Source organism: Actinia tenebrosa, unplaced genomic scaffold (genome assembly GCF_029948245.1).
Source record: "Actinia tenebrosa isolate PJP-AT-01 unplaced genomic scaffold, QUT_ActTen_1.0 PGA_scaffold2__45_contigs__length_23673736, whole genome shotgun sequence".
Taxonomy (NCBI): Eukaryota; Metazoa; Cnidaria; class Anthozoa; order Actiniaria; family Actiniidae; genus Actinia; species Actinia tenebrosa.
The window spans coordinates 20956650-20984449 of record NW_028292579.1 but is presented as its reverse complement, the minus strand read 5'-3'; the positions used below and the strand labels follow the sequence as shown (position 1 = coordinate 20984449).

Sequence of the window (27800 nt, the reverse complement as noted above, 5' to 3'; positions counted from 1 at the left end):
GCTATGCCGGCAACAAAGTGTTTTCATCATCGAAGTGGCGTACCAGTTAGTACCTGCTTTGGCATTACAGGAGTGTTGCCGATCCATGGGAGCCAGGCTTTAGTTGAGTCAGTTTTAACTGAAGATGTTGGTATTACATATCACGACTCTTTATTTCATTTACCGCTACGCGTGAACGTATGGTAAAGGCTTCAAATAAAAAAAGTAAATAGCTTAATATGTAAATACGGATAAAGTAAAACAGCAAGAAACATAGCAAACTAAACTGATCGATATTAGAAAATAAAGAGCTTACATTTGTGTAGGACAGAATGACCAAGGAGCCTTACTAACAGAAGATGAATAGGGCGTGTATAAAGTGTTACGAACTTCGAAGAGACAACAATGAAAATAGCCAAAAATACTAATGAATTTGTTGTACGAAAATAGACAACAACACGACAAAAGAACACTTAACAAAAACACATGAGATAACTCATTCAGATCTAGTACAAGATGGGTGACCCTTCGTGCACAAACAATGATTAGACATGACTGTATTTATTAATTGTTTCATAACATTTACATTACATAGAGAATCCAGAGCAAACATCCACTACTAGAACAACTCTCAAGGGAATTTTCTGTGCCGGAACATGCCATTTTTGGCAGCCATATTTCGCCCGCCCTCCGTCCCCAGTGCGAAGGTCCTACAGCTTTAGTAAAACAAAGTTGACGGTATGCAATCTTGGCATCTTCCATGCCCCAGCCATCATCACAAACTGTTCTTCATTGAAACCTGTGTGTGGATATAGAGATTACTTCATGGAAAGCACGCGCGTACGGGATTTTCGCACGAGTCGGTGTGCAGTATCTGAAATCGAACGAGTGAGCGCAAAAACGAGTCAGATTTCAGATACAAAACCAACGAGTGGAAAAATCCCGTACAAAGCGCTTTCCATGCTGTAATTTATTTATTTTATACATACTGAGATTTTGTTGTTTTTATTTATTCACCTTAAATGGGTCCTCTAAAAAAATACAAAACACCTGTATTTTAAAGCTTAAATGCTATATGCAAAAATATCCCTATTTAAATCAAAAAACATATCTGGTACAAAGTAAATAGCAAAACGTTTAAATTCTAAACTAAACATGAAACTGTTCGTTTGAAAATACCGAAATGAGCAACCGAAATCGGTAGGTCAATGAAGTCTTTTAAAACTTAAAACTTAGTTTTTTAAAGCGGAGGGCTGTCATCGTCTCGACGAATCAAACACACGCTTGATGCGTCATGAAGCTACGTGTTGACTCTATTAACTTGAATGAGTTATCGGTGTAAGTCGGCGACTTGTTTTTATTGTTATGTTTAACTGTTCTCCGTGAAAAACTGTTCCACAGAGGGTTCTTCCATAATGTTAAAACAACCACCACTTGAATACTTGATACGAAAAGATTGACGGTGAAGTTTGCGTTAGAGCTGCATTTTTCTACCTCGAGTTCTCTATACCCGAGTCGTAAATAGCAGAAACAAATATTCAAGATAAAATCTAGCTCTTATAGACTATTGATAATATAAAAGAACACCACTCCAACATCTTCAGTGTGATTATTGCACGCAGAGTGAACGTTTCCCCAACCATTGTGAGTACAGTTGCCAAGAGAGGACTCTGATCCATTACACCGCATGTACCACAGCCATACTTTACCTGACCCTCGTCCAAAACTCCAATATCCTACGGTATTGGTATATCCAAGTTTTCGACACGCAACCTTGGCATCCCTCTTATCAAATTCATCACTGTATCCCCCTTTACACACGGTTCCACATTGGCCGCTGTGGTAGACTTAAAACATAAAAAACAATATCCAGTGATATCGTAATGTGTTATTTCGTAATAATCACTGTGATAGTTGTGTTGCAATTGATTTCACATCTGAGTCCAAGATATGAATTTGTCTAAGCTGCTATCACAGGGCTGATCGTTGCTCTTTCTGGAGGTTCCAAAACGAATTGTGTCGCGTTCTTAAAGACAAAAATGTATATCATTTTTTGTAGTTACTGGCATGTTAAAACACAATAGCTTTAGCTTGGGGCGGTTGCTTCATGACAGCACAATTCACAGACGCGAGCGTTATAATTGTCATGGTATTCAAAATTACGGCCAACATGCCTTGATACTTGATGCATCGTAGTCTACTAATCGGACAGCTCTTTACTAACAAAAGATTGCTTTTTCGAGGAAAAACGGTTTTGTATTTAATTACATTTTGGCCGTTATCCAACAGGCTCATGCTTATAGGGCCACTTGGACGAAAATCGAACAAATTTCAAAACAAGTTGAAACTTTCAATAAGGAATCCTTGTGACCTCATTAATAACAGGTGTAAATGATTTCTTTGTATTCCAAGGGGAAGATCGAAAATTTGACGCTTTTTTTCCGTCCGCCATTAAAATCGTTGTATCAAGCAATCGGCTCAGGGAGAATGGGTCGAGTCGGAGTTGTGACGTCATTTACTCAACCAAAATCAAAACACTCGTGGCTAATGTATATGGAAAATTTGACAACTAGGGAAAAACTCTATCTTAAGGTATTCAAAATCGAAAATTTATTAGCCGCTGCTTCTCAAATTGAAGTATGCCATCTGCCCGTTGCGTTGTATACGGTTGCAGCAATGTTTCTGATAAAAAATCGGGAATATCAGTCCATTACTCACCGATCAGTAAACCAGAGTGTGACCGATGGAAGCGGTTCGTGCGCACCCATCGCGTGAACTTCAATCCTACTACACGATTTGTCATTTGTTCCGATCATTTTAAAGACAGCTGTTTTTCGAGAGCTTTTCACCAGGATGGAAGTCGGCGCCAGCTGGAAAAAGGAGCAATTCCGACCATCTGGGTTCGTGAAACTTCCAAAGAAGAAGCTGTTAGTGACAGAAGCCGCCGTCAGGTGAGTACAATTCCCCCAAACCGCAATATAAGATCTTGCGCAGAAAAATACTGAACGATCAGCCAAACGATATACATTAGGACAAACTTATTTTTCAAGAATCACATTTGTTTGCCTTATATAGCAACTAAAATGCTGATAAAATCCCTGAAATTCAGTCAAAGCAGGTCGTGGATGTCGCCATGCGATAGTTTTCGCACCTCATGAGCTGAGCAAATTTGCGAATAAATTATGATATCCGTGTTGAAAATATTTCGAAGAAAACAACCCGAGATAAATATCCGTTTTCTTGTTTGTTTGTGAATTATTTTGTGATTCTTTTGGAGAGCGTTGGAGTAAAATTCGATGTCACCCTATTCATAACTAATGCGGGGTTCTCCCTTACAGTCACTCAAAAAAATTCTTCATGAGTACGATCAAGTTCAGACTTCAAGTTCAGACTTGAAAACAGATAGTGAGCCTACCGACCAACCTACCGTCGCAGAGTTGAGTGAACAGGCAACAAACGCCACTGAAAATTCAGGAGAACTTGAAAAACATATTGAAATGGCTTCTGTTGAGCAAACAGAAATTCCAGATCAAGAAATGAGCAATGTTCCTGAAGGACAGCTAGACACTAGTCACCTACAGCCAGCACAACCCTCTGATGACTCGGGGAATACACAAAGGGTAACACTTACACATTGAGATCCTCACTTTTGAACTAAATTATTCAGTTTATGTTATTCAAGAATTTTCATCAATAATTATCAATTGCTTTTTATGACATAATCTGCAATTAACCATTGCAATGTAAATGCTCAAAATTTATTATGAATTACTGGATTGTTTTGTGTTTTGCTGACATTTCTTGTCTTTTTAAGTTTAAACTGCCAATAGGAGTAAATAAAACAATATTGTTGGATTGATTTTTTCCATATGTATATTTCATAGGAGACACAATTGGAGAAGACATATTGCAAGCAATGTCTTGAACTAAAACCAAACGTTAGAGCACTAAAACTCAGGTTAAACAGGTTGGAAACTACAAATTCCCTAATTACTGAGGCACTGGCAAAAGCAACTAAATCTTGTGCTACAAGGACTATAGGTATACTATGCTTTCATAGACTATCAGTTTCAAATGTTACTGTTCTTGTGTTTCAAATTTTTTCCATTCTTTTCTTTTTATTACAGACTGTCAGACTGAAGATGTGTATATAGCTGAGGATGAAGAAAGTGATCAGGAAATGTTATCTGATGATCAAGAGGACATGTCTGATGAGTATGATGAAGAAATGAAGGAGGAAATAGAGGATGAGGTGAAGAAAGTCATGGAATGTACTGATGATGCCCCCATAGAGGATGAACCAGCAGATGGAATTGAGATAGATGATGATTCAGACTCTGACAAAGAAAACGTAAATGATAGGTAAGAAATGATAGATTTTCATTTGCCATATTGTACTGCTGGGCTAGTTATTCATTTTGATTTCTTTGTTAGATTGCGTACTGATGGAAAAGACTGCCGCCAACAACCCAAGGCTATTGTTTTCCTATCACATCTATTGATGCTTTTCCAAATCTGCCATCTTTGCAAGTCCCCAAACCCATCTGTCTCTACGATTCAGTCAGGCACAATGGTAACTGTAGAGACCAAGTGTAAAAGCTGCGAAAAGACTAATGTATGGTCAAGTCAACCTTTATTGATTGGAAAGTTCCCTGCTGGCAACATACTGCTGAGTTTTGCAATACTCACAGCAGGTGCTTCAGTGAAGAAAGTTCTACAAGTGCTGAGACATATAAATATTTTGATTTATAATGAGTCCACATACTACTATCATCAGAAGCACCTGCTACTTCCATCAATAGTCACCTTCTGGAGGAGTTACCAAAGAAATATTTTTAATCAATTAGATGGTGTTCCAGTTGAGTTAGCCGGGGACGGGCGGCATGACAGTATGGGTCATTCTGCAAAGTATGGAACATACACCATCTTCTGCTGCACAATTGGTCTGATAATAAATATAGTTCTAGTTCAGGTTAGTTCTATGTCACCGAAGTCATTGTTCATTACACAAAGACATGTGATAGACCACTTTATTCTTTGTGTAATGAATGTTCTGGTTGAGTTATAGTGACTATTAACAGTTTTGTATTTCTTTCATGGTTTTAATGCATTCTCTCTATTGTGAATCACACAAATATAAAAAAATGTTACATGACAAAAAGTAACCAAGCTAAAACAAAAGAAAGTACCGGTAGTCAAAATTATGCAAAGCAATGAGGGCAGTAAATATGAAAATAAAGTATAGTACTGAAGAAAAAAGGTGGATAAATGTGTATACCAAAAATGTCAAATTTCTGATATTTCTCATTATTTTTATTTGTTTTTATCTTAAAAGGCAAATGAAGCTGGTAGCAGTGCAGCAATGGAATTTCTTGGCCACCGACGGTCTATCTTATATTTGCTAACTAAAGGCATGATAATAAAGCAATATATCACTGACAGGCACACATCCATCACGAAGTGGATGAAAGAGGAATGCCCAAAGATATGTCAGCAAATGGGCAAGCCTAAGATTAATCACTTTTTTGATCTTTGGCATGTTGCAAAAAGTAAGTAGAATGTCTATGAAAACATACAAATAATAAACAAACAAACAAACAAACCAATGAAATGAATGAATAAATGGATGAAATGAAAAGAAAGATTTTTTCAACTAATTATGCAGAAGAGAAAAAATAAGTGGGAAAATAACACAGACATGTTAAAGGTCTGTTGTGACAAGAATTAAAAATTTCTTCATAGCCATTATGTATGTGAATCATTGAGAATGATATCATTGCTCTTATATAATAATCATGCTCTATAATTTTAGAAATAAAGAAGAAAATGCTGAAGTTAAGTAAAGAACGTGGTTGTGAGATTATTGGTCGCTGGTACAAGGCCTGCATCTCCCACTTCTACTGGTCTGCCATTTCCACACCAGTCCTTCTGGGAGAAGTTAAACTGGCTAAATTTCAAAGCTTTTTATTCCATATTATAAATAAACACAAGGATCTTCCAAACAAAATTTACAATAAGTGCAAACATGGAATCATCACAGTTCCCAAAGCATGGATGTTAAAAGGTATATAGTATAAAGTATAATGTAAATATAATCCTTGCAAAATAGATGAGACTAAAAAAATGGAAATTGACGAAAACTAATTGATGCTACTTCCAGGGTCAGAAGCGTATGAAAAGCTCTATGATGCTCTTACAAAAGACAGTTTATGCAAAGCAATCAAGCAAGTATCAACTAATGCTCAAACAAGCTGCCTTGAGGGCTATCACAGTGTCATTAATCATTTTGCTCCAAAGATGTATGCATTTTCTTATCTTGGCATGTATAGCAGGTATGATACAAGAAATACTTCCTTTGATAAACCTTTAGGGACTATTCATTATTTATTGGAGGGGGATGAGTGAAAATGGAGTCTTCAAATTTTTCCAAGCCTGAAAAGTGTTTTTATCTATTCAGGATTATTCAAAGGAGTTACTTTTCTCCTTCCTACTATAGTTACCAACATATAAGAAAAAAACAATGTATAAAGAATGAAAACCTCTTTTCAAAAATGTCCTACTCAATTATTCCTGTTAAAGAGTTCATCTTGCTAACCTTTGCCTGAAATAAAAGGAAAAAAAAAAGAATCAAGCATATTTTCCACTTTCTTTGAAGGACAATACTAGCTGCACTGCATTTCAATTACAATCTTCAACGTGATTCAAAAAAGGATGATCACGGAAATCCAAAACTCAAGGTCAAGTACATAAAATACAAATATGGCGAGGGAACAGTGAAGGAATCAAAAGTACCACAAAATTATGGTAGGCATCACTCAGGAAAGACACATCTGTAAAGAGACCAGTTTTATGTTTAATAAATGCTGCTGTGTTTTATGATCCCAGATTTATTGCACAGGCTTAGCCTGAGCATATAATTATGAAGAATGTACATTACCAATGTTTCAAATACCAAAAATTATTATGGTCTCTGTGAACAGCTTACTTATTATAACCAGGCTAAGCCTCTGGAAATAAATCTGGAGACATAAAATACAGCAGTGTCTATTGAACATGAAACTAGTCTATTGCTGTTAGTAAATATTTTTTTGATTATGTGATGGCATTAATGAATCAACACATTAATTTCTAGACTACATAAGTGATATCTACAGGACGTTGATAGAAACACCAAAAGCGGAGTTAAAACAAGTCAGAGACGAACTTGAAGAAAGTGTCCCTCAGCCATTGCATTCAATGTTAGACAAAGAGGACAAGGAAGCAGCGTTAAACAGATATAGACAAAGGAAAGAGAAAGAAACACAGATTTGTCCACCTACGTGCACAGGTAATTAGTGAAATCTAACATTTGTATTAATTTTTGATTGCACAAGATTATCAAGCTTTATTTATTTGTTTAGATGAAGAATTGCAAGCATTGCTCCAGCCAAGACAATCAGCCAGAAAAGCACCTAGCTGCAAAAATTGTGGCAATCCAATGAAGGGCCACAAGAGAGGGCAGTGTTCCAGCTCTAGCTGATCTATTACTCTATGCATTTATATATTGCATTGAAATTTGTCTTTCTTACAATTCTGTTATAGAGTACAAACACTAAAAGTGAAAACAGCACTGATTTAACAACAGCACTATCTAAGTTGCACACTTGGGATAAGCAACAAATGAGCCACATGTTTATTGGTGTTTGCACTCATTACAGGAGCAATTTTCATTTCATCTTTTACATAATATATTTATCACTTACGACATTTGATTTTATTCAGTTTCTTCATCGAACTGTAACTCTTCGTCCTCAAATTCTGAATCGGTATTTGTTTCTTCCTCTTCTTCATCTTCCTCTATAAACCCTTTATATGTCCCATGTTCTGAGGGAAATTCTGATCGTATGGCATTATATACGCAACAGGGCAAAGGCAGTCTTCTTAGATTACCGTCGTATTCCCATATGAGGCGATAAAATTGACGGTACGCAACTGATCTGAAAAATCTACAAATTAGGATATCAATTACTGTAATATTCATTAAAGATTGTTCACTATATATTATATATATAAGTATATACGTAGTAATTCACGCACTTACCGTGCTTCTGGTACTAGCCCTTGCTCTCTCATAACGACGTAACTTCGTCGTTTACGCGTCTTGAGACCAATTGCAGCCGTCTCTAAAACCCACTTGTCAAGGCATATGGACCTAAATCCAGGATGTTCGGTTATACAAGGAAGTTCTTCTTCAAAATCTTCCAATTTCTCCCTACAACGGTCAATGTCTTGACAACAAAAACACTCTGCTTGATTGGTGATCAAAGTCAGTGAACAAGCGGAGCAACTGCACCTACAGTACAAATATAAGAAGAATAGTTTGAGTCTTGATTAAAAGCATTGCACGATTTGATAACTGGTATAGCCAGGTTAATGTTTATATATCTTACCAGTGATTAAGTTGTATTTCCTTTGCAAATCGTTTCTTTAGCATTTCTTCTTCTTCCAGTTCTATCTCGAGTTCCCTCTGGTAAACAACATACTCTTCTTCGGTAGCAATCGGCTCTAGCTCCTCAGAATAGTTAAATTCATCAAATCCATGACCTTCCATGGTTTTCGAATACCAAATTTCACAAAACGACTATTATTCTTAAGATTGCGCTTACAAAAAAGCAAAAAAAACCTAAGCAGATACAAGAAGAAATGTATGGTGTAAACGCTGCTTCTACAAACGGGTTGAGTAAATGACGTCACAAGGAGGTTTCCTACGGAAGACCGCTGGCCGAATTGACTTTTGGCCGTGAACGAATAAATCAATGGTGGACACTTTTAAGACCTATTTTTTTGAACCAATATTCACACAAAAGGTAAATTTAAGGTTCGGATATTGTTTAATTAGTTCTATTGATTGTTTTGGAACCGTTTGTAGTCGCATAGAGGGGTTTTGAAATTTGTCCGAATTTTCGTCCAAGTGGCCCTTTATACAAAGTGGAAAAAGTTGAATTGCTCAATTAGAGTTTAAACTACTGATTTCCATAAAGGTGTCGTGAAAGTTTATCACCAGGGCCAGTGGGGGACAGTGTGTCATTATGGCTGGTACATGGAAGAAGCAAATGTAGCATGCCGCGAACTAGGTTTCACAAAAATTGTAGGGCCCTTTCACATTGGACAAGGTAACTGTAAAGTATGGCTGAATGAAATGCGATGTTCTCGCTTGGAAGCTGTTCTCACTGTTGTGTTCGCTTATCATGACCAAACCATTTCCGGTGTAGAGTATCGGACCGGAACTTGATACCGACCACATGATAGTTGCTAAGCTATTCACTCACGTAAGTTAAATACAGCTACCGATCAAAGCACATTTTCTACAACAGCTTTTCTTAGGTTTACGACGCCACTAGACGTAAGTTTTTCCTTTAATACTCGCCCTTATCATTTGTAACATTCTTCTTAATCTTTTGTCTTATAAATGTACTATTTTTGGTTCTTAGCTTTCACCATAGCTTGCTTATTAAAATACAAATTGGAATAAGACTTGCTTGTGGTTGACACTGGCGTTTTCGTAAAAGATCTTCATCGGAAGCGCGACACTCACGATGGATGCTGAAACGTTCAATCTTACTGCAATGGTCACACTATTGATGTGCGGTTCTTTTTGTGTTAAAAAAAACGTCATTACGTCAATAGAACTTCATAAAAGTTTAAAATTGAAAACTGAAAAACTTGATGCATTACAGGCATAAGTTTATAAATAATTAAATAATTAAAATTTATTTAACAAACTATAAATTTGCTCGCTTTTTTAAGATGATATCCTGAAGTGTTTGATGGCAATGATACATAAATACATACATAAACCGCCAGGGTATTAAACGATACAGTGGAGTGTTATTACACATAAACAAAAATGGTTAACCAATATAATATTTAAATTTCAAACAATGGTAAATACAATTACACATTAAATTGTACACCGCAAGGATCAGTGGCAAAAATGATGGCAAACGTTTTTACTAGTTGCTATGATATACCTTTTGATCATGGACAAGACTTTTGTTGACGAATAAATACGCATCACAAACTTTTGTTACCTTTTGTTACGAGTTTGGCACAGTTGACAAGGTCAACCTTACCTCTCATCTTCTGCGGGTCAATAACAATATCTGGATGTTAAGAATAAATTATTACGTGGTTGATACAAAACATTTATGATATCTGGATGTGTTTTAGCAAATAGCTCACAATCATTTACTTAATCTTTCAACTAAATGTATTTGAGTTTAACTTTTTGATAATTCGTATATACATATATGTGAGCAAACGCCAACGTCGTTTGTCGCCAACGTCGCCAACGTCGGACCCTTGCTGTTTAACATTTACATAAATGATTTTCCTACGGTACTTCACAATATTTTGTTTACAAGGCTAGGAGGTTTTGCATTTCAGTGTCCAGCATTAGTCAAATGCTCAATTACCAAGAAAAACCAGGATCTACTTACATTTACACTGCAAAAGATATACGGGTATTAATTGACACTAGCTTAAGCTTGATTTGAGGGAAATGGTAGAAGGCTTGGTGTATTACAAAGAATGACAGAAGTTCTGAGAGGATTCTTCTGCCCAGTGAAGTAAACAGAAAACAAGTTCTGTAACAATAACTAACAACACTAACAACTAAAGACTAGTTACACAAACAATTTCATCATAGGGAGTAGCTTAGGTAAATAACCCTAAGTACGTTAATGTATTTATGTAACATTATTACCAGCTGAGTTTAAATTTCTAGTTCTGTTGTCATAAGAGTGTTTATATATTCGTATGAATAGAGGTTACAACTTGCAAGTGAGGTTTCTGAGCCTGTACATTGCATCACGTCCAACCATATTTTACCTGTCCCTCGTCCCCATTGCCAATATTCCACTGTTTTGGCATAACCCAGCTGTCGACATGCAACCTTTGCATCATTTATGTCAAAGTAACGCTGACACACTGTTCCTCATTGGCCATTGTGGTAGACTTGTACAGCTAAACATTACCTACGACTGAACCCATTGTATTGAAACGTTTACAAATTCTTTGAGATTGTGGGTTTGGTAACACTTCTAGACATAATTGAATTTTACCATTATGAGCCTGTTATTGAAATTGAATTTCCTGACACTATAAACAAATAATCTGATTTTGATGTTGTTTACTCGCCTTAACGACACTAATTGGTTTGACAGAATATAACTTTCATCTCAATGCTTTTTACAAACCTATTAAATATAACAAAATACCAAAGATATAAAGTACGTGTTTAAGGAAAGAATATGTATTAAAATATTTTTTAAGAAAAAAACTAATACTCCGATTTCGAGTTCAATATTGCTCAGTGTCAGCCGCGACTGCGCGCGAAATGTTTAGCACTAAGAAAAACCACGTAAAATCAGTTATTAATATTCAATTTTTAAACAATTATTTTTCCAAGTATATTACAGTGCTCGCTGGGGGGGGGGGGGGGGGGGGGGAGGGGACAGTGTGTGATGAACTTTGAAATAACGATGCCAAGATTGCTTGTAGACAAGGTATGTAGACAATTCGTTATGCTAGCAAAATGTGAATTTTCAGCTATATTGTTTTTTCTTACTAAACTCTTTTATGTCCAAAACCTCTCCATAATGAAATAAAAAATAATAATATTCCCTTATCGCATTAGGATAAAATCGCTGTGTTTTATTACTTATGCTTTTTTTAATTATTCAAACAAAAAACTATTGCGATTGTGAAAATGTTTCTTTGGGCCAAAAGTTTATATATGAAAGGAATGACTAGAAGTTTTTTGGGTAAGATATTTCGTACGATATCCATCGTTAATCATCAGTTTAATGACTCACTACAGGTGTATTACAGTGAAATACTATAAAGCCCTTTATTGCGATTGTAAATAATTAGCTTGCGTCACTCGGACATCAAAAAGTGCTGTAACTCCTTGTAAACTAAACCTCCTGCCCTAATGCCTTGTCTTGGCTCGGGGCTTGTGGCTCTGCTTCGACATTCTTGCGAATTTTGCTGATTAGTGAGGTTAATAGGTCGCGAATACCAAAGTGCTTCTGCGCTACGAAGCCACCCTTTTTGCACGAAGAGTTTTCTGAAGTTAAGGAATGGTCCATAATTAGCGTGCGTATATCCAGTTCTGGAAGCACGAGAGCAGCGTAAGAGATGCTCAAGGCGTAGCCGAGAGCATCTCTAGCTGTTAGAGTGCTTTCAGAACTGGATATATGCATAATTATGGACCATTGCTTTTATAACATAGATAACGGCTTTAATTATCTGAAAAATGTTTTATTCGTATGATCACATGTCAAAACTCTCTTAAATGTGCGCGCGCACACTAAGGAAATTTACATTTACAGTTGGCAATCAAGAAAGCTCAAAGTATGTTTTACAGCTCCTCTTCTAAAAGAAAAATACCACGATAATCAAAAAAGTCATTTAAAAGCCTTCGCGGAGAAATGAGAGTCTAAAAGAGGATGAATCACAGAGCTTATGTTCATGGTATACACCCGTTGCGATAGATCAGCGATCACTTCTCGTGAATGACCAGTTGAACGTTTTGAACTGTGCAGTTGCTAAAGATGGAGCCAAACTGGCTCGCCGGATCTTGTCTTGCAACTTCTACAACCACATTGTTGTTTTTAACAGCTGTGTTCAGATGAACAGTAGCCAGGACAATCGCTTGGCTTGAGGAAGTGAGACTTTGGGACAGCACTTCAGAACAGTGGTGCAGTTGTTCGGTCGAAGGCCTCCTATTGTAGTGTGCCAAACTCTGCTCGTTTCGATGCCCAGATATGGCCATTATATGGCGATTAGGAATGCCTGCATTTGACATCACTGTGATTGATGTGGCTCGGACTGAATGGTTAGTGTATGGGCGGGATAATTTGGCCTCTTTACTGATCTCTTTCATCATTCCGTCCAGCTTATTGACGCCAACGGGTCTGTTTTCATACCACACGTCGTCTGTTGGGGACCAATTTCTCTTCGGATACTGGAAGAGGGATTCGCAATTTGGATTGGTCTTTGACAAATATAAGCGCAGAGCTTTATAGCCGTCGTTTGGGTAGTCAGTTTCATACATTCGAACTTTTTTCTCTGAAGAGTTTACATCATTTATGCCGCCCAGGTGGTTCTTGGTAGCTTCGTCGTGCGCCATCGTAGCGTAGGGTCGCCCGCTTGCATCAACTTCAAACTTTAAGCTTGATGTCTTTAGCTCTCGCTGGCCTTCTCTTCCTCTCCGGCAGAAAAAACAAGATCAGATGGAACCAGACATTCCTTAACAGACTCCATGGATCATTAAGGGAGAGAGCCTTGGACGTTTTCAACTTCAATAGATCTTGGTTTTCTATGACTGGTTTGTGTTGTGTGTCTTCCGTGTTTTTTCGCTTCATTTGAACTAGCTGGGCATCAAGCATTTCATTTGAACGGTTAAACCTTGAGTCAATTGAGAGCTTCAAACCACGGTTTAAAGGAGGCTGATTCATATATCTCTCAATGGCATGTCGAAAGCCCAGGAGTGTTTTCTTGCTGTACATCTCGCCGGTTGTCTTTCGTGCTTCGGGATAAAACCTGCGGAGATTTGCATCCAGTTGACCAAGCGTCATCTTCTCAAGAGGTGTCTGAATGTGCTTCTCTTTGCACCATGCTAAAAGAATAAAGGTACTTCTTACCTATTATCGAGCAATAAGTTTTTGTTTTTCTTAGTTGAAGTGCGAACCGCACTCAACAATGTTGTGCAAAACCGGTTGAAAATACTATGTTTTATTTCATTACTTAGTGAATTAGTAGGAGATTTTTGCCCATAGATCGATTCATTGCTTTAAAAATATGTAAACAGTTTGCTAGCAATAAAAATAAAGCAGAAATACGAAAAGAATGTTGTTTAATATTTTATAATTTTCCTCGTTGAGAGTGATAGCTGTCTACAACACAACTTACGAAAGCCACGTTAGTATTTTCGCGAAAAATATTTTTTGTGAAAACTAGTTTCTATCTTTTTAACGAAGTCAAAAGGTCATGTCATTTTATCTCATAAAAGCTATTAGTTAATTATTCTTACCTTTAAACGTGGAAACACACCAGTTTGTCGTTTTTTTGGTCTTGGCAGACTGCTTATCAGCGAGGATATTTTGCAACTCGTTTTCGTTGAAGTTAGCAAATCTTTGTGAGTTTGTTTCTGGTTTTTGTTGTTTATTAAGTGGGGGTTCAATGTTTTGCTCAAACTCAAAATCAAAATTAGGAAGCCCAAAATCTTTGTTAGATGGAAAAGGAGCCATATTTCTAGTTTTAAGTCACGAAACCCTTTGCTATTTGCTACAGCTTGCGAATCAACGGTGAATTTTTCGCCGCTTCACCGTAAAAAACATTTCTATGGGATATCTCTATGGGATATCCACTTTTTTCACATAGCAAATTAGCCAATCAGAGCACGCGTTATATCTTGCCTATGTTATAATGGCTGATTGTAAATTTATCCCCGCATATACAATGGTAAATCAGGCATCTGTGTTTTACGACTAACTATTTCTCAGCACAGGCTTAGCCTCGCTCTATGGCCGGCAAATTATTTGCTAAAGCCAACGTTGACTTAATGTAGAGAATGTGCAAGTTGAACAATACCAGTTTTCTTGAAAAGCGGAATTTTAAACGAAACTACGTCGTTGCAAATGAGTTTGTGGTCTTAAAAAACAGCTGCGAAACTGGTGTGTTTTTTATTCTTGTTTTTTTTACCTTCCTGCATCCATTTGGAAAGTCAAATTACACAACACTTACATCGTCAGTTTGACTACACAAATTACCATTACCCCTTTCATGATGAGAACTCTGAAGTGAGTTTTCTGTGACTACATGCCATGTCATAATATATTACCCGTCCCTCGTCCATCATGCCAAGATCCCACAGCTCTGGTAAACCCAAGCTGTCTACAAGACTACAGAGAATCTAAACCATTAAACTTCCTTAGCGAGAACAGTTACGATCTCATAACGCAGGGGTTTACAAATTAAACCACACACAACACCAGCATCTTCAGTGTGACTTCTGCACCAATCACCCCATCCACTACTAGAACAACTCCCAAGGGAATTCTCTGTGCCTGAACATGCCATGTTAGTTAGCCATACTTTTCCGGTCCCTCGTCCCAAATACGAATGTCCTACAGCTTTAGTGAAGCCAAGTTGACGGCATGCAACCTTGGCATCATCCATGCCCCAGTTATCATCACACACTGTTCCCCATTGACCCTGGTGATATACCTCCACAAAACCTGCGTGTGGATAACCCTATACTCTTTTTTCAACGAATAATTTATCTAAAATTCTTAGATCGAATAGTATTAATTGGAATTCAAAAGAAAAGAATCGCTAAATGCAGTTTTAATTTGATGCCAAGTATCTAATCTACAAAACTGAACAAATAAAATGACAATTTCAAAATCCTAATATCTCAAGTTAACATTTCCGTATTAGCGATTTACGCAAATAAAACTTTGGTATGTATATATTCTTTTAGGTTTCAAATAATTGTAATAAAAAGATATTTCATTTTTTTATACGCTTAGACTGAAGATGTTTAGCCAATGTTGTTCGCGTCAAAGTTAAAAACTACACAAGGTAGGGTAACTACAAATTAAACAGTCTAATTTCATCAAAACCCTTCTAGATCGAATAAGGATTTTTGCGGAGGGAGGAAAACCGGAGAACCCGGAGGAAACCCTCGAAGTTTGAAAAAACGTACAACGGAGAACCAATAAACTCTACTTACATACGACGATTCCAAGGATCGAGCCCTGGTGGCATTGGTGAGAGACAAGCGCTTTCAACGCTACGCCACACATGCTTCCCTGACATCCCTCATGTCAAAATATCATCACAAACTGTACCCCATTCTCAAATGTGACTTGGATAATGTCACAGATATCTGAATATTTCAAAACAAGAAATGAGCGTTAGCAAATCTCTAGGTTAAAATATGCTAGAGAGATAAATTCAAAATATGCCCATATGAAAAGATTTGTTGAAGAGAGTTTTACATTAATAAGGCAGTAAAATTTCATTAGTTACTTTTCTGTTACTTTTTTCGGAACCGATGCTCAAAATACTCATAACAAATAGAATAAAATACCGCACCAACATCATAGTTGTGAGTTTTGCACAAAGAGTCAACGGTACCCCCATCCTGGATGAGAGCAGCTTCCAAGTAATGACTCTGAACCAGTACAGTCCATGTCGTCGAGCCATACTTTACCCGTCCCTCGTCCGTATCGCCAATATCCAACAGCGCTGTTAAGGTGTTTCGATACAGTTTCGTGATCACCAAACAGAACGTTTTCAATCGTTGCGTTGACAATGATCTGTTTGCTGGATCATTTTATAATTCATACCAGTTGTGGCTCTTTGTTTGAAGTTTGTACTAATGTATATTTTATTAAAATCAAAGTCTTCAACGCAAACAAATCGAGAAAAATCGAAAATTGGAAAAAACAAAAGTGCCCGCGATTCAGATTTGCTGTAGAAAAACTGAATACATTAGAATAAACTTATGAACCGCGAAAAGAGACTGTAGAGTTCTTGCCTTGTGACTTACCAACTTCAAGGGCCATTTTAAAAATATTAGAATGAATCAACCGACATGAGCTTTTGCAGGTACAGATCATATATCCTTGAAAAGACGTAAATAATTTTTTTTTTTAATCGATCGAGCCGTTCATGAGAAATCGTGGAAAACGCAAAACTTCGACGATTTGCTAAATCTTTACTTAAAAATGCTCTTCGAAAAAAAATTCGTTCTCAAGACCAGCAAGGAAATGGTTGATCAAACTTACACAGTTTAAAAACAAGAGCAACAGCAATATTTTAGGATATTTTTGAATAATTTTATTCAAAAGTAATTTTTTTTAACTGAGTGCGCAAAAGCGATAAACAAAACTGAGAGTATGAAATGTTCGTGCGATTTTCTCCAAATCTAACACAAGAATTTCTTTAAATCCTTGATATTTTGTTTGTCATGAATTGGGGATTTATAGGAGTTAACAGTTTTTCTACAGCACATCTGAATCGCGGGCACTTTTGTTTTTTCCAATTTTCGATTTTTCCCGATTTTCTTGCGTTAAAGACTTTGATTTTAATAAAATATATATTAGTATAAACTTCAAAACAAGAGCAATAACTGGTATAAATTCTAAAATGATCCAGCAAACGATTGAAAAAGTTCTGTTTGGTGATCACGAAACTGTATCGAAACACCTTAAAACCAAGTTGACGGCAAGCTACCTTGGCGTCCCTCATGTCAAACCAATCATGACATACTGTTCCCCATTGACCAATGTGGTAGACTTGTATAATCCGCGTGGAAAAAGAAGAACCTTTGCTTTTCATTTCTTATGAGTAATTGATTTGGCAAAATAATTTACGACGGCTTCGTTCCATTTTTTTAAGTTATGTCGAGGAGACGGATCCCCCGGAATGGTCGGAACATATTCGATAAATAAACGAAATGTTAGGTGGCATGAAACTGAATGCGTCCTGTCTAGATAGTTGATGATATTACTGAGTTAAATTGCCCTATTTTTCTGTGACGTCACTGCTTGTTTATGTGGGAGATAGAATCGCCAAATCCAATAGAAAATTCAACAAAATGTGCTCCTAATCTAAAATGGCCTGGTTTTCAGATATGATATGTGTTAATATGTACTACAAAATATTATGAGTGTTTGCTGGCTATTCTACTTTTCTTCGTGGATTGATACGGATTTAAGAACAATTTTCGGTGAATTTGCGTTAATTTGACCCCGTCTGACGACCATAACCCTTTGCGTTTTAACCATAGATTGTTGAAGATTGTTTTGGTGTGACGTCATAGTGAAATAGGGCAATTGCCTCCGCAAAGGAAAGGCTACAACTGTGGTTTACATTGTTGGCGGTTTGACTTTACTTATGAAGAAGTCACGTGCATTTCTGAAGCAGGGCGGCTATTTAGCTATGAAGTCAAGGTTGAATTCGGCTGTTGCTTAAAAGAAGACTCAAAACATAGTTATTCGATTAACTTTTCAAAGTTAATTAACCGCCCTACGTCAGAAAAGTAAAATATGAGGACGAACGGGTAAAATATGGTTTTAATTACGTGTTGTAGTGGTTCAGAATGCTCACTCCTGAACTTTTGCATGGGGTTTTCTTACTAAAATATGTCGAGATGGCTGGAAAATGACAGATGCAAAAATTGCATGACATCAACTTGGTTTTGTCAAATATTTAGGAACTTCGATGTATGAACGACGAGGGACTGGTAGGTTGTTATAGGTTGTTCTCACAACGAATGAGAAATTGTTGCTCCATGGGAGATCACATTAACGACGGTTTTTTGTTCATCAAAACGTTTAGTAATTCTCCAGAGTCAATGGGAAACCGTATAGTATCGTAGCTGGGACATTAATGGTGCCATATTTGCATGTTGACATCGCCGTCTTTCTAACTCGGCTTTGGTTTTTTATAACTTCCTTTCTTGTATTATGTCCTTATCCTGTAAAACCGTTCAGTTATCTTAGTCTGCTTTCGAGATAAAGAATATAATTTTCTGCTGTACCAGAATCATGTGGCTTTTCTGAATACAAAAAGTGCCATCTCTAGCTCAACGTAATCTGGTAACGGATATCCAAAGAACTAATATTATTGATAAAATAAAGCACCAACACCAGCATCGTAGTTGTGAGTCTTGCACCCAGAGTCAACGGTACCCCATCCTGGATGAGAGCAGCTTCCAAGGGATGTCTCTGAACCAGTACAGTCCATATTGTCCAGCCATACTTTTCCCGTTCCTTGTCTTTTTCGCCAATTTCCCACAGCGCTGTTAAAACCGAGTTGGCGGCAAGCTACATTGGCTTCTCTCGTGTCAAAGTAATCAGAACATACTGTTCCCCATTGACCAATGTGGTAGACTTGTATAATCCTTGTGAGAAAAACCTTTTCTTTACATTTGTTTTGAGTAATCGATTTTCAAAGTACTCAAGGCTTCGTTCCATTTTTTGAAGTGTGTTAAGTGGTATATGGAAGAAGCAAAGGTGCGTGTCGCAATCTAGGCTTTACAAAAACTGTAGGATTTTCGTGGAATGGACGAGGTACAGGTAAAGTATGGCTGAACAAGATGCGATGTACAGGCTCAGAGTCCTCACTTAGAAGCTGTCCTCACGATGGATGGGGTAGCGTTCACCCTAACTGCAACGGTCACACTATTGATGCTGAGTTCTTAATATGTTTTTTTATCGTATAATGAATGTACCAGTGCTAATGGTCAAACAATGTTTTAAAAAAAGTTGGTGCATTAATTAATCAAGCAGAAATAACATTTGGGTACACTGTGTGAAAGTGTTTGGGATATGCTATAAGCAAGTGGTCTAATTTCGTCAACTTGGTTTTACCAAAACAGTAGGAGCTTCATACCGTGGACGAGGAAAGGGTAAGATATGGCTGAACAAACTGAAATCAGCCCAAGCTCAGAGTCCTCACTGTTCTCACAATGGATGGGGGAAGTTTGGCTCTCAGTTCTTTGATGTTTTCGAGAATTGGTTAATTTTAACGTCAACGTTCTTCGTGGAGTTGCTCAAGAAAAAATCATAGGAGATCAATTACACGATTCAAGGGCAGCATTCTTCACAATTTTCATTTCGTATAAAATTGAACTCGTGTTACACATATTGCTCTTGTGGAGGTGTATCACCAGAGTCAGTGGGGTACAGTGTGTTATAATGGCTGGTTTATGGAGGAAGCGAAGGTCGCATGTCGCCAACTTGGTTTTACCAAACCTGTGGGATTTTCGCATCTTGGACGAGGAACGGGTAAAGTATGGCTAAACAACATGGGATGTTCAGGTTCAGAGTCGTCCCTTGGAAGCTGTTCTCACAATGGATGGGGAAGTGTTGGTGGCTGCGACCACACTGTTGATGCTGGTGTTTGTGTTTTTATTTCTATTTTCGTATACTATATTTATCCCACCTTGTCTTAGAAATTGCAGGTTTTCACAAACTTGCAATGTAACGGTTTTCAATTTCAAGTACAGTACGTGTTAGCCAACCGTAGTTTTTACCGCCGCTTTGACAGACAATATCACCAGTTCACCTTCACATGCTGCACCCTTCACTTGGGATATGCAAGGGCCTAAATCTCCCTTCCCCATTACTTCTATGACTCCCGGGAGCCCAGTTACATTAGTCAAATCCAACAAGCAGTTTATCATCAATGCGGAATTCTGATTGGATGAGCTACTAGTAGGTTTTATTTTTTAGCCTACTAGTAGCGAAAAGTGCCGAATTAAAAGCCTGAAAATAGAATAGTTATTTGCATCTAAATAATAAATTATGTCATTTTTTTATTGTAAAAAAGGATCGTCTATCTTTTATATAAAATTTAATAAAGTATATATTCGAGATATAAATAGTAAATTCACAGAAGTACAGAAAAAATACACATTATTTGAGCTATGCTTAGCCTAGTCTTCAAATTAGTTGTTATATTTACACATGCCTGTATTTAAAAAAGGATTGTTTCTGACTTGATGTCTTCTGACAAGAATTGTTGGTTTTAGTCCTGCCGTTTCGGTACTTAAATAAGATTGATGTTTGCGCGACCTACTTTTGAATCATAGTGTATGTTATGAGAATTATTACTAGATATTTGGCTAACTTGTGAATTAAAATCGTTGTATTTAAAGAATCTTGAAATATTCAAATTAGTTTTTATATAGATATATAGATAGACTTGACTCTTGCAGAATTTTTGCAAATCGCTATATAAATATGTGAATAGATAAATAAATAAATAAACAATATGTATACAGCCATTTGCAAAAATTATGGCCGTTTCAAATATAAATACAAATATATCAAAAGTATATCAGACAGGGTGGGATATCTTTCTTTCTTTCTTTCTTTTTCAGAAAGACCTAGTGATAGGCAACTCGAAAAAATATATAAACACAGTGAATATCAAGGAAGTGATCAGTGTTATAGCACGTTACTCTGTTATAGTTTGTAATGGTGGCTGGGATATGCCAGATGCCAAGGTCACATGTCGTCAACTTGGTTTTATCAAAACAGTAGGAGCTTCGTACCGTGGACGAGGGACGGGTAAGATATGGCTGTACGACATGGGGTGTTCAGGCTCAGAGGCCTCACTTGAAAGCTGTTCACACAATGGATGGGGAAGCGTTTCATCTTACTGCAATAGTCACACAGATAATGCTGGTTTTTTAGTATGTTTGCTTCTCGGCATTCGATTGTCAATGTTACTAGATATCATGCAGGTGTATCTCAACGTCCATTGGATGGGGTTTAGCATGATATCGTAAATTATCAAGACCGAGGCTGCGTTATCTGACGGATCTTTCACAAAGCCGAGGTCTTGATAATTTACAATATTATGCGATAACCGAATTCAGTATTTGCTTTATTATACATTTTGTATACTGGAAAAGCATTACCATGAACATTAAATTATCGAGACAAGAATTATGAACGCCATGATGTCGCGTGAAAAACGCAAAATGTCGAGTTCACACGATATTAGGGAGATCTGGGACAAGGAATAGCTAGAATGTGGTTGCATTACATGAAGTGTACAGTATCAGATTAATTTCTTGGAAATCGTATTGCAATACTCGTCAATATGATACTAGCTGGGTGTACATCATGTCTCTTGGTGTTAGTTTTTAGAGACTTCTAAGGACTTGTGAATGTGAATCACCAGAATCAATGGGGAACAGTGTGTGAAAGTAGCTGGAATATGCCAGATGCGAAGGTTGCGTGTCGTCAACTTGGTTTTACCAAAACTGTAGGCTTTTCGTATGATGGTCAAGGGACTGGTAAAGTATGGCTCAACAACATAGGATGTTCAGGCTCAGAGGCATCACTTGGAAGCTGTTCTCACAATGGATGGGGTAACGTTCACTGCGGTGATTATGACGATGCTGGTGTCAGATGTATTTTTAAGTATAGGATGCGATACAATTACCTTTATTGATTAAGGAGTTTTTCTTAAGTAAATTACATGAAACATATGGAAAAGTACAAATGCTCGTTTATTAAACATTACTTAAAAAATGATTTCTGTTCCATACAGTAGTGTGAGGCCTCATTTGAAGTCAACTAAAACTTAAACAATGCTACTGAAGGACACCATTCAACGATTACTCATAAAATTGATTCACACTGTGAGAGTAGTTCCTGTGAATGAAATTTAAAGTTTAAAAAATAAATGGAGACAGCATGCACTAAACTATATATCTCATGGAGGTGTATCACCAGGGTCAATGGGGAACAGTGTGTGATGGTTACTGGGGTATGCCAGATGCCAAGGTGGCCTGCCGTCAACTTGGTTTTACCAAAGCCGTAGGAGTTTCGCGCGAGGGACGAGGCACGGGTAAGATATGGTTGTACAACATGGGATGTTCAGGCTCAGAGGCTTCACTTGGAAGCTGTTCTCATGCTGGATGGGGAAATCTTGCCTCATGGTGCGATCACGATGATGATGCTGGTGTCGTTTGTTTATATTTTTGTTTGGAACACGAATCTTGCAGCATTGTATAAATAAGTTTCTTAGCTTGCGCTTAAGTTTCAAATTTTTATGCTGGTGTTGTTTTCTTTGTTTTTGTTGTAGTATATCAAGCATCTGAAGATTTGATAATGATTGACACAAATAATGTGCACTAGGCTCTATAAAAAGTTGTAAACGTTTGATTGATAACACAATGCGCAATATTAAATGTGAAAAATAAAAACTTCATTAATTTCCTCAATTTTATTATTTAATAACTACTCGATACTTTATCTTAGGGTAAGTAAAATCATATAATTTTGTAAAGAAAGAAGAGACGTAAGAGAACCAACACCAGTCTACGTTCATTTATTTATTAACTTTACATTAAAATGGGAAAATCCTAAATCAAAAGAAGAGGTCCCATATAAAGAGAAGCTTACACAAGACAATCTTATTATACTTATTATATAAGGAAGGGAGGGAGGGAGGGAGGGAGGGAGGGAGGGAGGGAGGGAGGGAGGGAGGGAGGGAGGGAGGGAGGGAGGGAGGAAGGAAGGAAGGAAGGAAGGAAATAAATAAATAAGTAAATAAATAAATAAGTAAATAAGTAACATAAATAAATAAGTAAAAAAATAAATAACGAAATAAAGAAATAAGTCACTGATTGCAAGTTATACCGTGTTCTCGTGGAGGTGTATCACCAGGGTCAATGGGGAACAGTGTGTGCTGGTAACTGGTACATGAATGATGCCAAGGTTGCATGCAGTCAACTTGGATTTACCAAACCTGTAGGAGTTTCGCATCTTGGACGCGGGACGGGTAAAATATGGCTGTACAACATGGGATGTTCAGGTTCAGAGGCCTCACTCGGAAGCTGTTCTCACAATGGATGGGGAAGCGTTCACTCTGGTTGCAACCGTCACGAATGGGATGCTGGTGTTGTGTGCATCGCTTTTGTTGTAGTTTATCAAGCATCTGAAACTTTGGGAATGATTAAAACAATTAATGTGCTCCAAAGTCTATTATGATATAGCTTGATTATTACGCGCGCTCTGATTGGCCTAAAGTCAATGAACTATTTCCCCTAGGGCTGCACGCTCGCGCACGCTGATCTGAACTTACGCTTGTCTTTTTTCCAGGTGGTGTGCGACACGGTGTACGTGACATGCATCGTCCAATCAGATTCCCTGTTTTTTTTCCCCGAATGTCGCGCTAAAAAAATGACTTTGAAGCATTTTCCTAAAATCCTATTGCTGAAGAAAAAGCATCTCTATTTCTTCGAAACTAAAAATTAAGAGATTGTTGCAAGGACATGGTTTTTCTAGTTTTTCCCCGAAATTACGACTTGGAAACCAACAAAAACCTAGAAGAATGACTTTGAAGCATTTTCCCAAAATCCTATTGCTGAAGAAAAAGCATCTCTATTTCTTCGAAACTAAAAATTAAGAGATTGTTGCAAGGACATGGTTTTTCTAGTTTTTTCCCGAAATTACGACTTGGAAACCAACAAAAACCTAGAAGAAGTCCTTAAACATACACAGCAGTATCATGTAGATAGAAACACAACACCGAGCCTGACGAGATTAGAACTCGTTTGTATTGATGAAAGGCAAGCGCTCTCACCGCTACGCCACCCATGCATCCCAGTGGCTGTTGCATGGACCAATTGTAAAATACATGTCATAACGTCAACTTCACGTCTTATCGCATACAGGGCAAAATTACTCGATGCTGATTGGCTATTGAAGGAGGGCTTTTTTCAGTATTTCGGAGGGCCAAATTACTAGGTTAAGATTGGTAGTTCAATTGCCTAGCAACAGCGTGTTTTTGAGCTGGATGATCACGTACGTAATTCCTCGTCGTCTTCAATTTCTTTGTTTTCAAAATGCGTTTTCACATCGTTCTACACGTTCTCTGCGAGAGGCCACTAAAATTTGGTTTTTGACTGCCGTCAATGAAACCAAACCTCAGCGTGCAACTCGTAAACACTGTTCGCATTTTTATGAAAAATGGAATAAATATTGTTACCTATATACGTTTTGTGGAGGTATATCACCAGGGTCAATGGGGAACAGTATGTAATTGGTATAGTAATGCTTACTGGGACATGAATGATGCCAAAGTTGCCTGCCGTCAACTTGGTTTTACCAAAGCCGTAGGAGTTTCGCGCAGGGGACGAGGGACGGGTAAGATATGGTTGTACAACATGGGATGTTCAGGCTCAGAGTCCTCCCTTGGAAGCTGTTCTCACAATGGATGGGGAAACCTTGGATCTCACTGCAATAGTCATACATATGATGCTGGTGTTGTGTTGCGTATTATAATATATTATTTTGACTTTTTCCATTAATGCAGGGAAATCAGCTTTCGCGAAATATTGTTGGCCCTGTGAATGGTCACCAGCGTCTTCGGTGAGTGTTTTACGTCCTTCTTATACAAGGTTATAAAGTGTCAGACGTGGCCTTCAAGGTGTAACCATTTGCAGGTGTAATTACAAAGTCAGCGCCTTTTCAGTTATCTTAAGAACTTGAGTAGAATTCCAGCCCAGGCTTGAACCCCATCCTCGATACAACAGACCGGCGGTCTTACCAACTGAGCTTATATCACCGGGCGGCGGTCTGATTTTTCTTCTCTTTCGAACTCTATGTTACGCTGTTCCTTTGAAAATAAGTGTAAATAATTTGAAAATAAATATAATAACGTTTTCTATTTATCCCCCGTAGAGGTGTACGTGTATCACCAGGGTCGATGGGGAACGGTTTGTCTTGATGGCTGGTATATGTAAGAAGTACAGTGTGTACTGGTGGCTGGTACATGGAAGATGCCAATGTTACATGTCGGCAGTTAGGTTTTACCAAAGCTGTGGGACCTTCGTGGTATGGACGGGGGACGGGTAAGATATGGCTGTATGACATGGGATGTTCAGGCTCAGAGTCCTCACTTGGAAGCTGTAGTCACAATGGATGGGGAAATCTTGCCTCATGGTGCGATCACAATACTAATGCTGGTGTCTTTTGCTTTGGTTTTCGTTTTAGCTTCACAAATTGTTTCGATTCATTGTTAAAAAGCGCCATGTAAACTCTTACTGCAGTATCCTTGACGCTGGTGTCGTATGCTTCTTGTCATTGTGAAAAATGCACGCAATGATAATTCTAAAGCGCCCCGAGCTTATTATTGTTTGGAAACTCCAAGCTTGTTATTGTTAGCAGTAGATAAATTTAAATTTAGATAGCCTGCCTATCAAAAACAAATGCCCTGCTTTTATATGTATAGAGCTGTAAGTTATTCGTAGAATGCAATCCACCCGACTTAACCAACCTCAACATAATTTCTCCAGATCTTGCTCTGTATTTTAGAGTCATTGCATCACAATCGCTCAAAGCGGTTCTTCTATTTTCAATTGTATTTAATATTCTTCAATAAAAATTTTCAGTGTGTACTGATGGCTGGTATATGGAGGAAGCGAAGGTTGCATGTAGACAACTCGGTTTCACAAAAGATGTGGGAGCTTCGTACAATGGACGAGGAACGGGTATAGTTTGGCTGAATTACATGGAATGTTCAGGTTCAACATCCTCTGTTGGGAGCTGTACTCACAATGGATGAGGAAGTGTTGTATCTGACTGCAACACTCACCAATTTGATTCTGGTGTCTCTTGTTTCATCATCTGAAACATTTTAAATTCCTATGACGTTCCGTGAGGAATGCGAAATTGTATTGTGGTGGACCTACGTTAGAAGAGCGTGAATATCTAATAGTGAATATAAGGAATTTAAAACTCTTAGCTCTTCTGTGTTCCTTTTTCTCATGTGTCACAATCAATAACCCAATTTCGAAAAAGCATGCGCTTACGTACTGTGGTTAAGTAACGTACACGTACCAAAATAATTGCAAAATGAAATATTTTATTCAAGTCCAGACCATTGTTTTGTCCTGAAGAAAGCACCAAAATTGGTACAGAGTTCCTTATATCACTCGAGGCAAATTCAGAATTGGTGCCAGTGAATTCCATATCAGATGGGGTAAATTTATATTGCATTGGGAGAGAAAGGTCTTACGTTTACCAGATACGTTCTGGGGAAAAACCCTGACCCCAGACTTCGTTTCGATCTTCTAAATGGAGTCTATAGTGCTTTTAAAAGTTAATTCTGATCTAATTTACTCGCTTCAACCAAAGCACTTAGGATTGTGGATTTGATATTCGTTTGTGCTATTTACGACTGATTTTACGACTGCGTAAGCCAACTATTTTGTTCTACAAAAGTGGTCAATGGGGAACAGTGTATCATAGCGACGTGGAAATGAGGGATGCCAAGGTTGCATGTCGCCAACTTGGTTATGCTAAAACTGTGGGATATTGGTGGTATGGACGTGGGTCTGGAAAAATATGGCTGTATGCCATGGATTGTTCAGGCTCAGAAGCATCACTTGGAAGCTGTTCTCACAATGGTTGGGGAAATGTAGCGGGCTGCGATCACACAGTAGATGTTGGTGTCTTTCTGGGTGAAATTGGGCAAGACGTTTAATCATTACTTACTGATTATCTTACTTACTGTTACCGATATCCAATAAGTAAAAAAAAATTATCCGAAATGAAAATGTGTTCTGGTTGGTGCACAAGTACTATTAATAAAACTTGTACAAGTAATTTTGAACAGATTTTACAGGTAATTACAGAAAATATCTAAAAAACAAAATCAGCATATGACACGCTGGTCCCTTTTAGGGCCAAATCAAATTTTGAAATTTAGATAACCTGCCCACCAAATCTGCTGTCACATTCATAAAACTTTACGAATTCCGCCAATACGCATACGTGACGTATTCAGGCAATGATTTTAAATATTTCGTTTTTCCTGTTGTGTAGTTTATATTTATAATTTTAAATCGGTTATTAATTTGAATCCAAAGTTTTCATATTACGAAGAGAATGATAAATTTAAATGATCGAATAATAAACCATTAATGGGACATAGGAGGGTAAGCTTGAGCCGTTTTGACTGTAAAGTGGTTTAACTAAACGGATTTCGAAAATTATCAAAAAACGCAATGCAGCCTTTAAACGGTATATTATGTTTAACAAGTTGAACAAGTTTCAGTTATTTTGATCTTTGTAAAAATAAATGCTCGCATATCATAGCATTAAGAAAAAACCGGTTTAACTAAATGCTTTTTGGCTTGGAGTGTAAGAAATGCAAATCAATTGTTGTAAAAGACCTAGAAAATAAGAAGAAGAAGACGAAGAAGAAAAAGAGGCAGCAGCATATTCTATGACAGG

The 27800-nt window shown here is 37.5% G+C and overlaps 3 protein-coding genes and 1 pseudogene across 4 annotated transcripts; 2 read left to right on the top strand and 2 right to left on the bottom strand.

The window, feature by feature from the left end:
- Positions 1 to 2289: 2289 nt before the first annotated feature.
- On the top strand, positions 2290 to 8374 carry LOC148909569 (uncharacterized). Its single transcript, XM_089033925.1, has 11 exons — positions 2290 to 2930; positions 3318 to 3599; positions 3864 to 4020; positions 4107 to 4341; positions 4414 to 4951; positions 5315 to 5528; positions 5792 to 6043; positions 6140 to 6311; positions 6635 to 6783; positions 7112 to 7306; positions 7380 to 8374. Exons 1-11 carry the CDS (start codon positions 2619 to 2621, stop codon positions 7496 to 7498), a joined length of 2625 nt encoding a protein of 874 aa, XP_088890051.1. The 5' UTR covers positions 2290 to 2618; the 3' UTR covers positions 7499 to 8374.
- LOC148909568 (uncharacterized) lies at positions 5928 to 8750 on the bottom strand. Of its 2 annotated transcripts, none has more exons than XM_089033924.1 (4): positions 8409 to 8750; positions 8060 to 8311; positions 7722 to 7964; positions 5928 to 6574 (listed from the first exon to the last, which is right to left on the bottom strand). In XM_089033924.1, the coding sequence occupies exons 1-3, from the start codon at positions 8567 to 8569 to the stop codon at positions 7733 to 7735; spliced, it is 645 nt and encodes a 214-aa protein (XP_088890050.1). In that variant the 5' UTR covers positions 8570 to 8750; the 3' UTR covers positions 5928 to 6574; positions 7722 to 7732. The 2 variants fall into 2 exon arrangements, with proteins under 2 accessions (XP_088890050.1, XP_088890049.1); XM_089033923.1 differs by having other exon boundaries at positions 5928 to 6580; positions 8409 to 8746.
- A 3505-nt stretch (positions 8751 to 12255) lies between these two features.
- On the bottom strand, positions 12256 to 13651 carry LOC116307292 (uncharacterized; annotated as a pseudogene).
- Positions 13652 to 19736: 6085 nt separating this feature from the next.
- Positions 19737 to 27048, top strand: LOC148909567 (scavenger receptor cysteine-rich domain-containing protein DMBT1-like). Its single transcript, XM_089034189.1, has 11 exons — positions 19737 to 19826; positions 20924 to 21238; positions 21733 to 21957; positions 22290 to 22523; positions 23226 to 23480; positions 24581 to 24707; positions 24877 to 24932; positions 25245 to 25331; positions 25955 to 26053; positions 26437 to 26544; positions 26707 to 27048. The coding sequence occupies exons 1-11, from the start codon at positions 19737 to 19739 to the stop codon at positions 27046 to 27048; spliced, it is 1938 nt and encodes a 645-aa protein (XP_088890315.1).
- Positions 27049 to 27800: the final 752 nt, after the last annotated feature.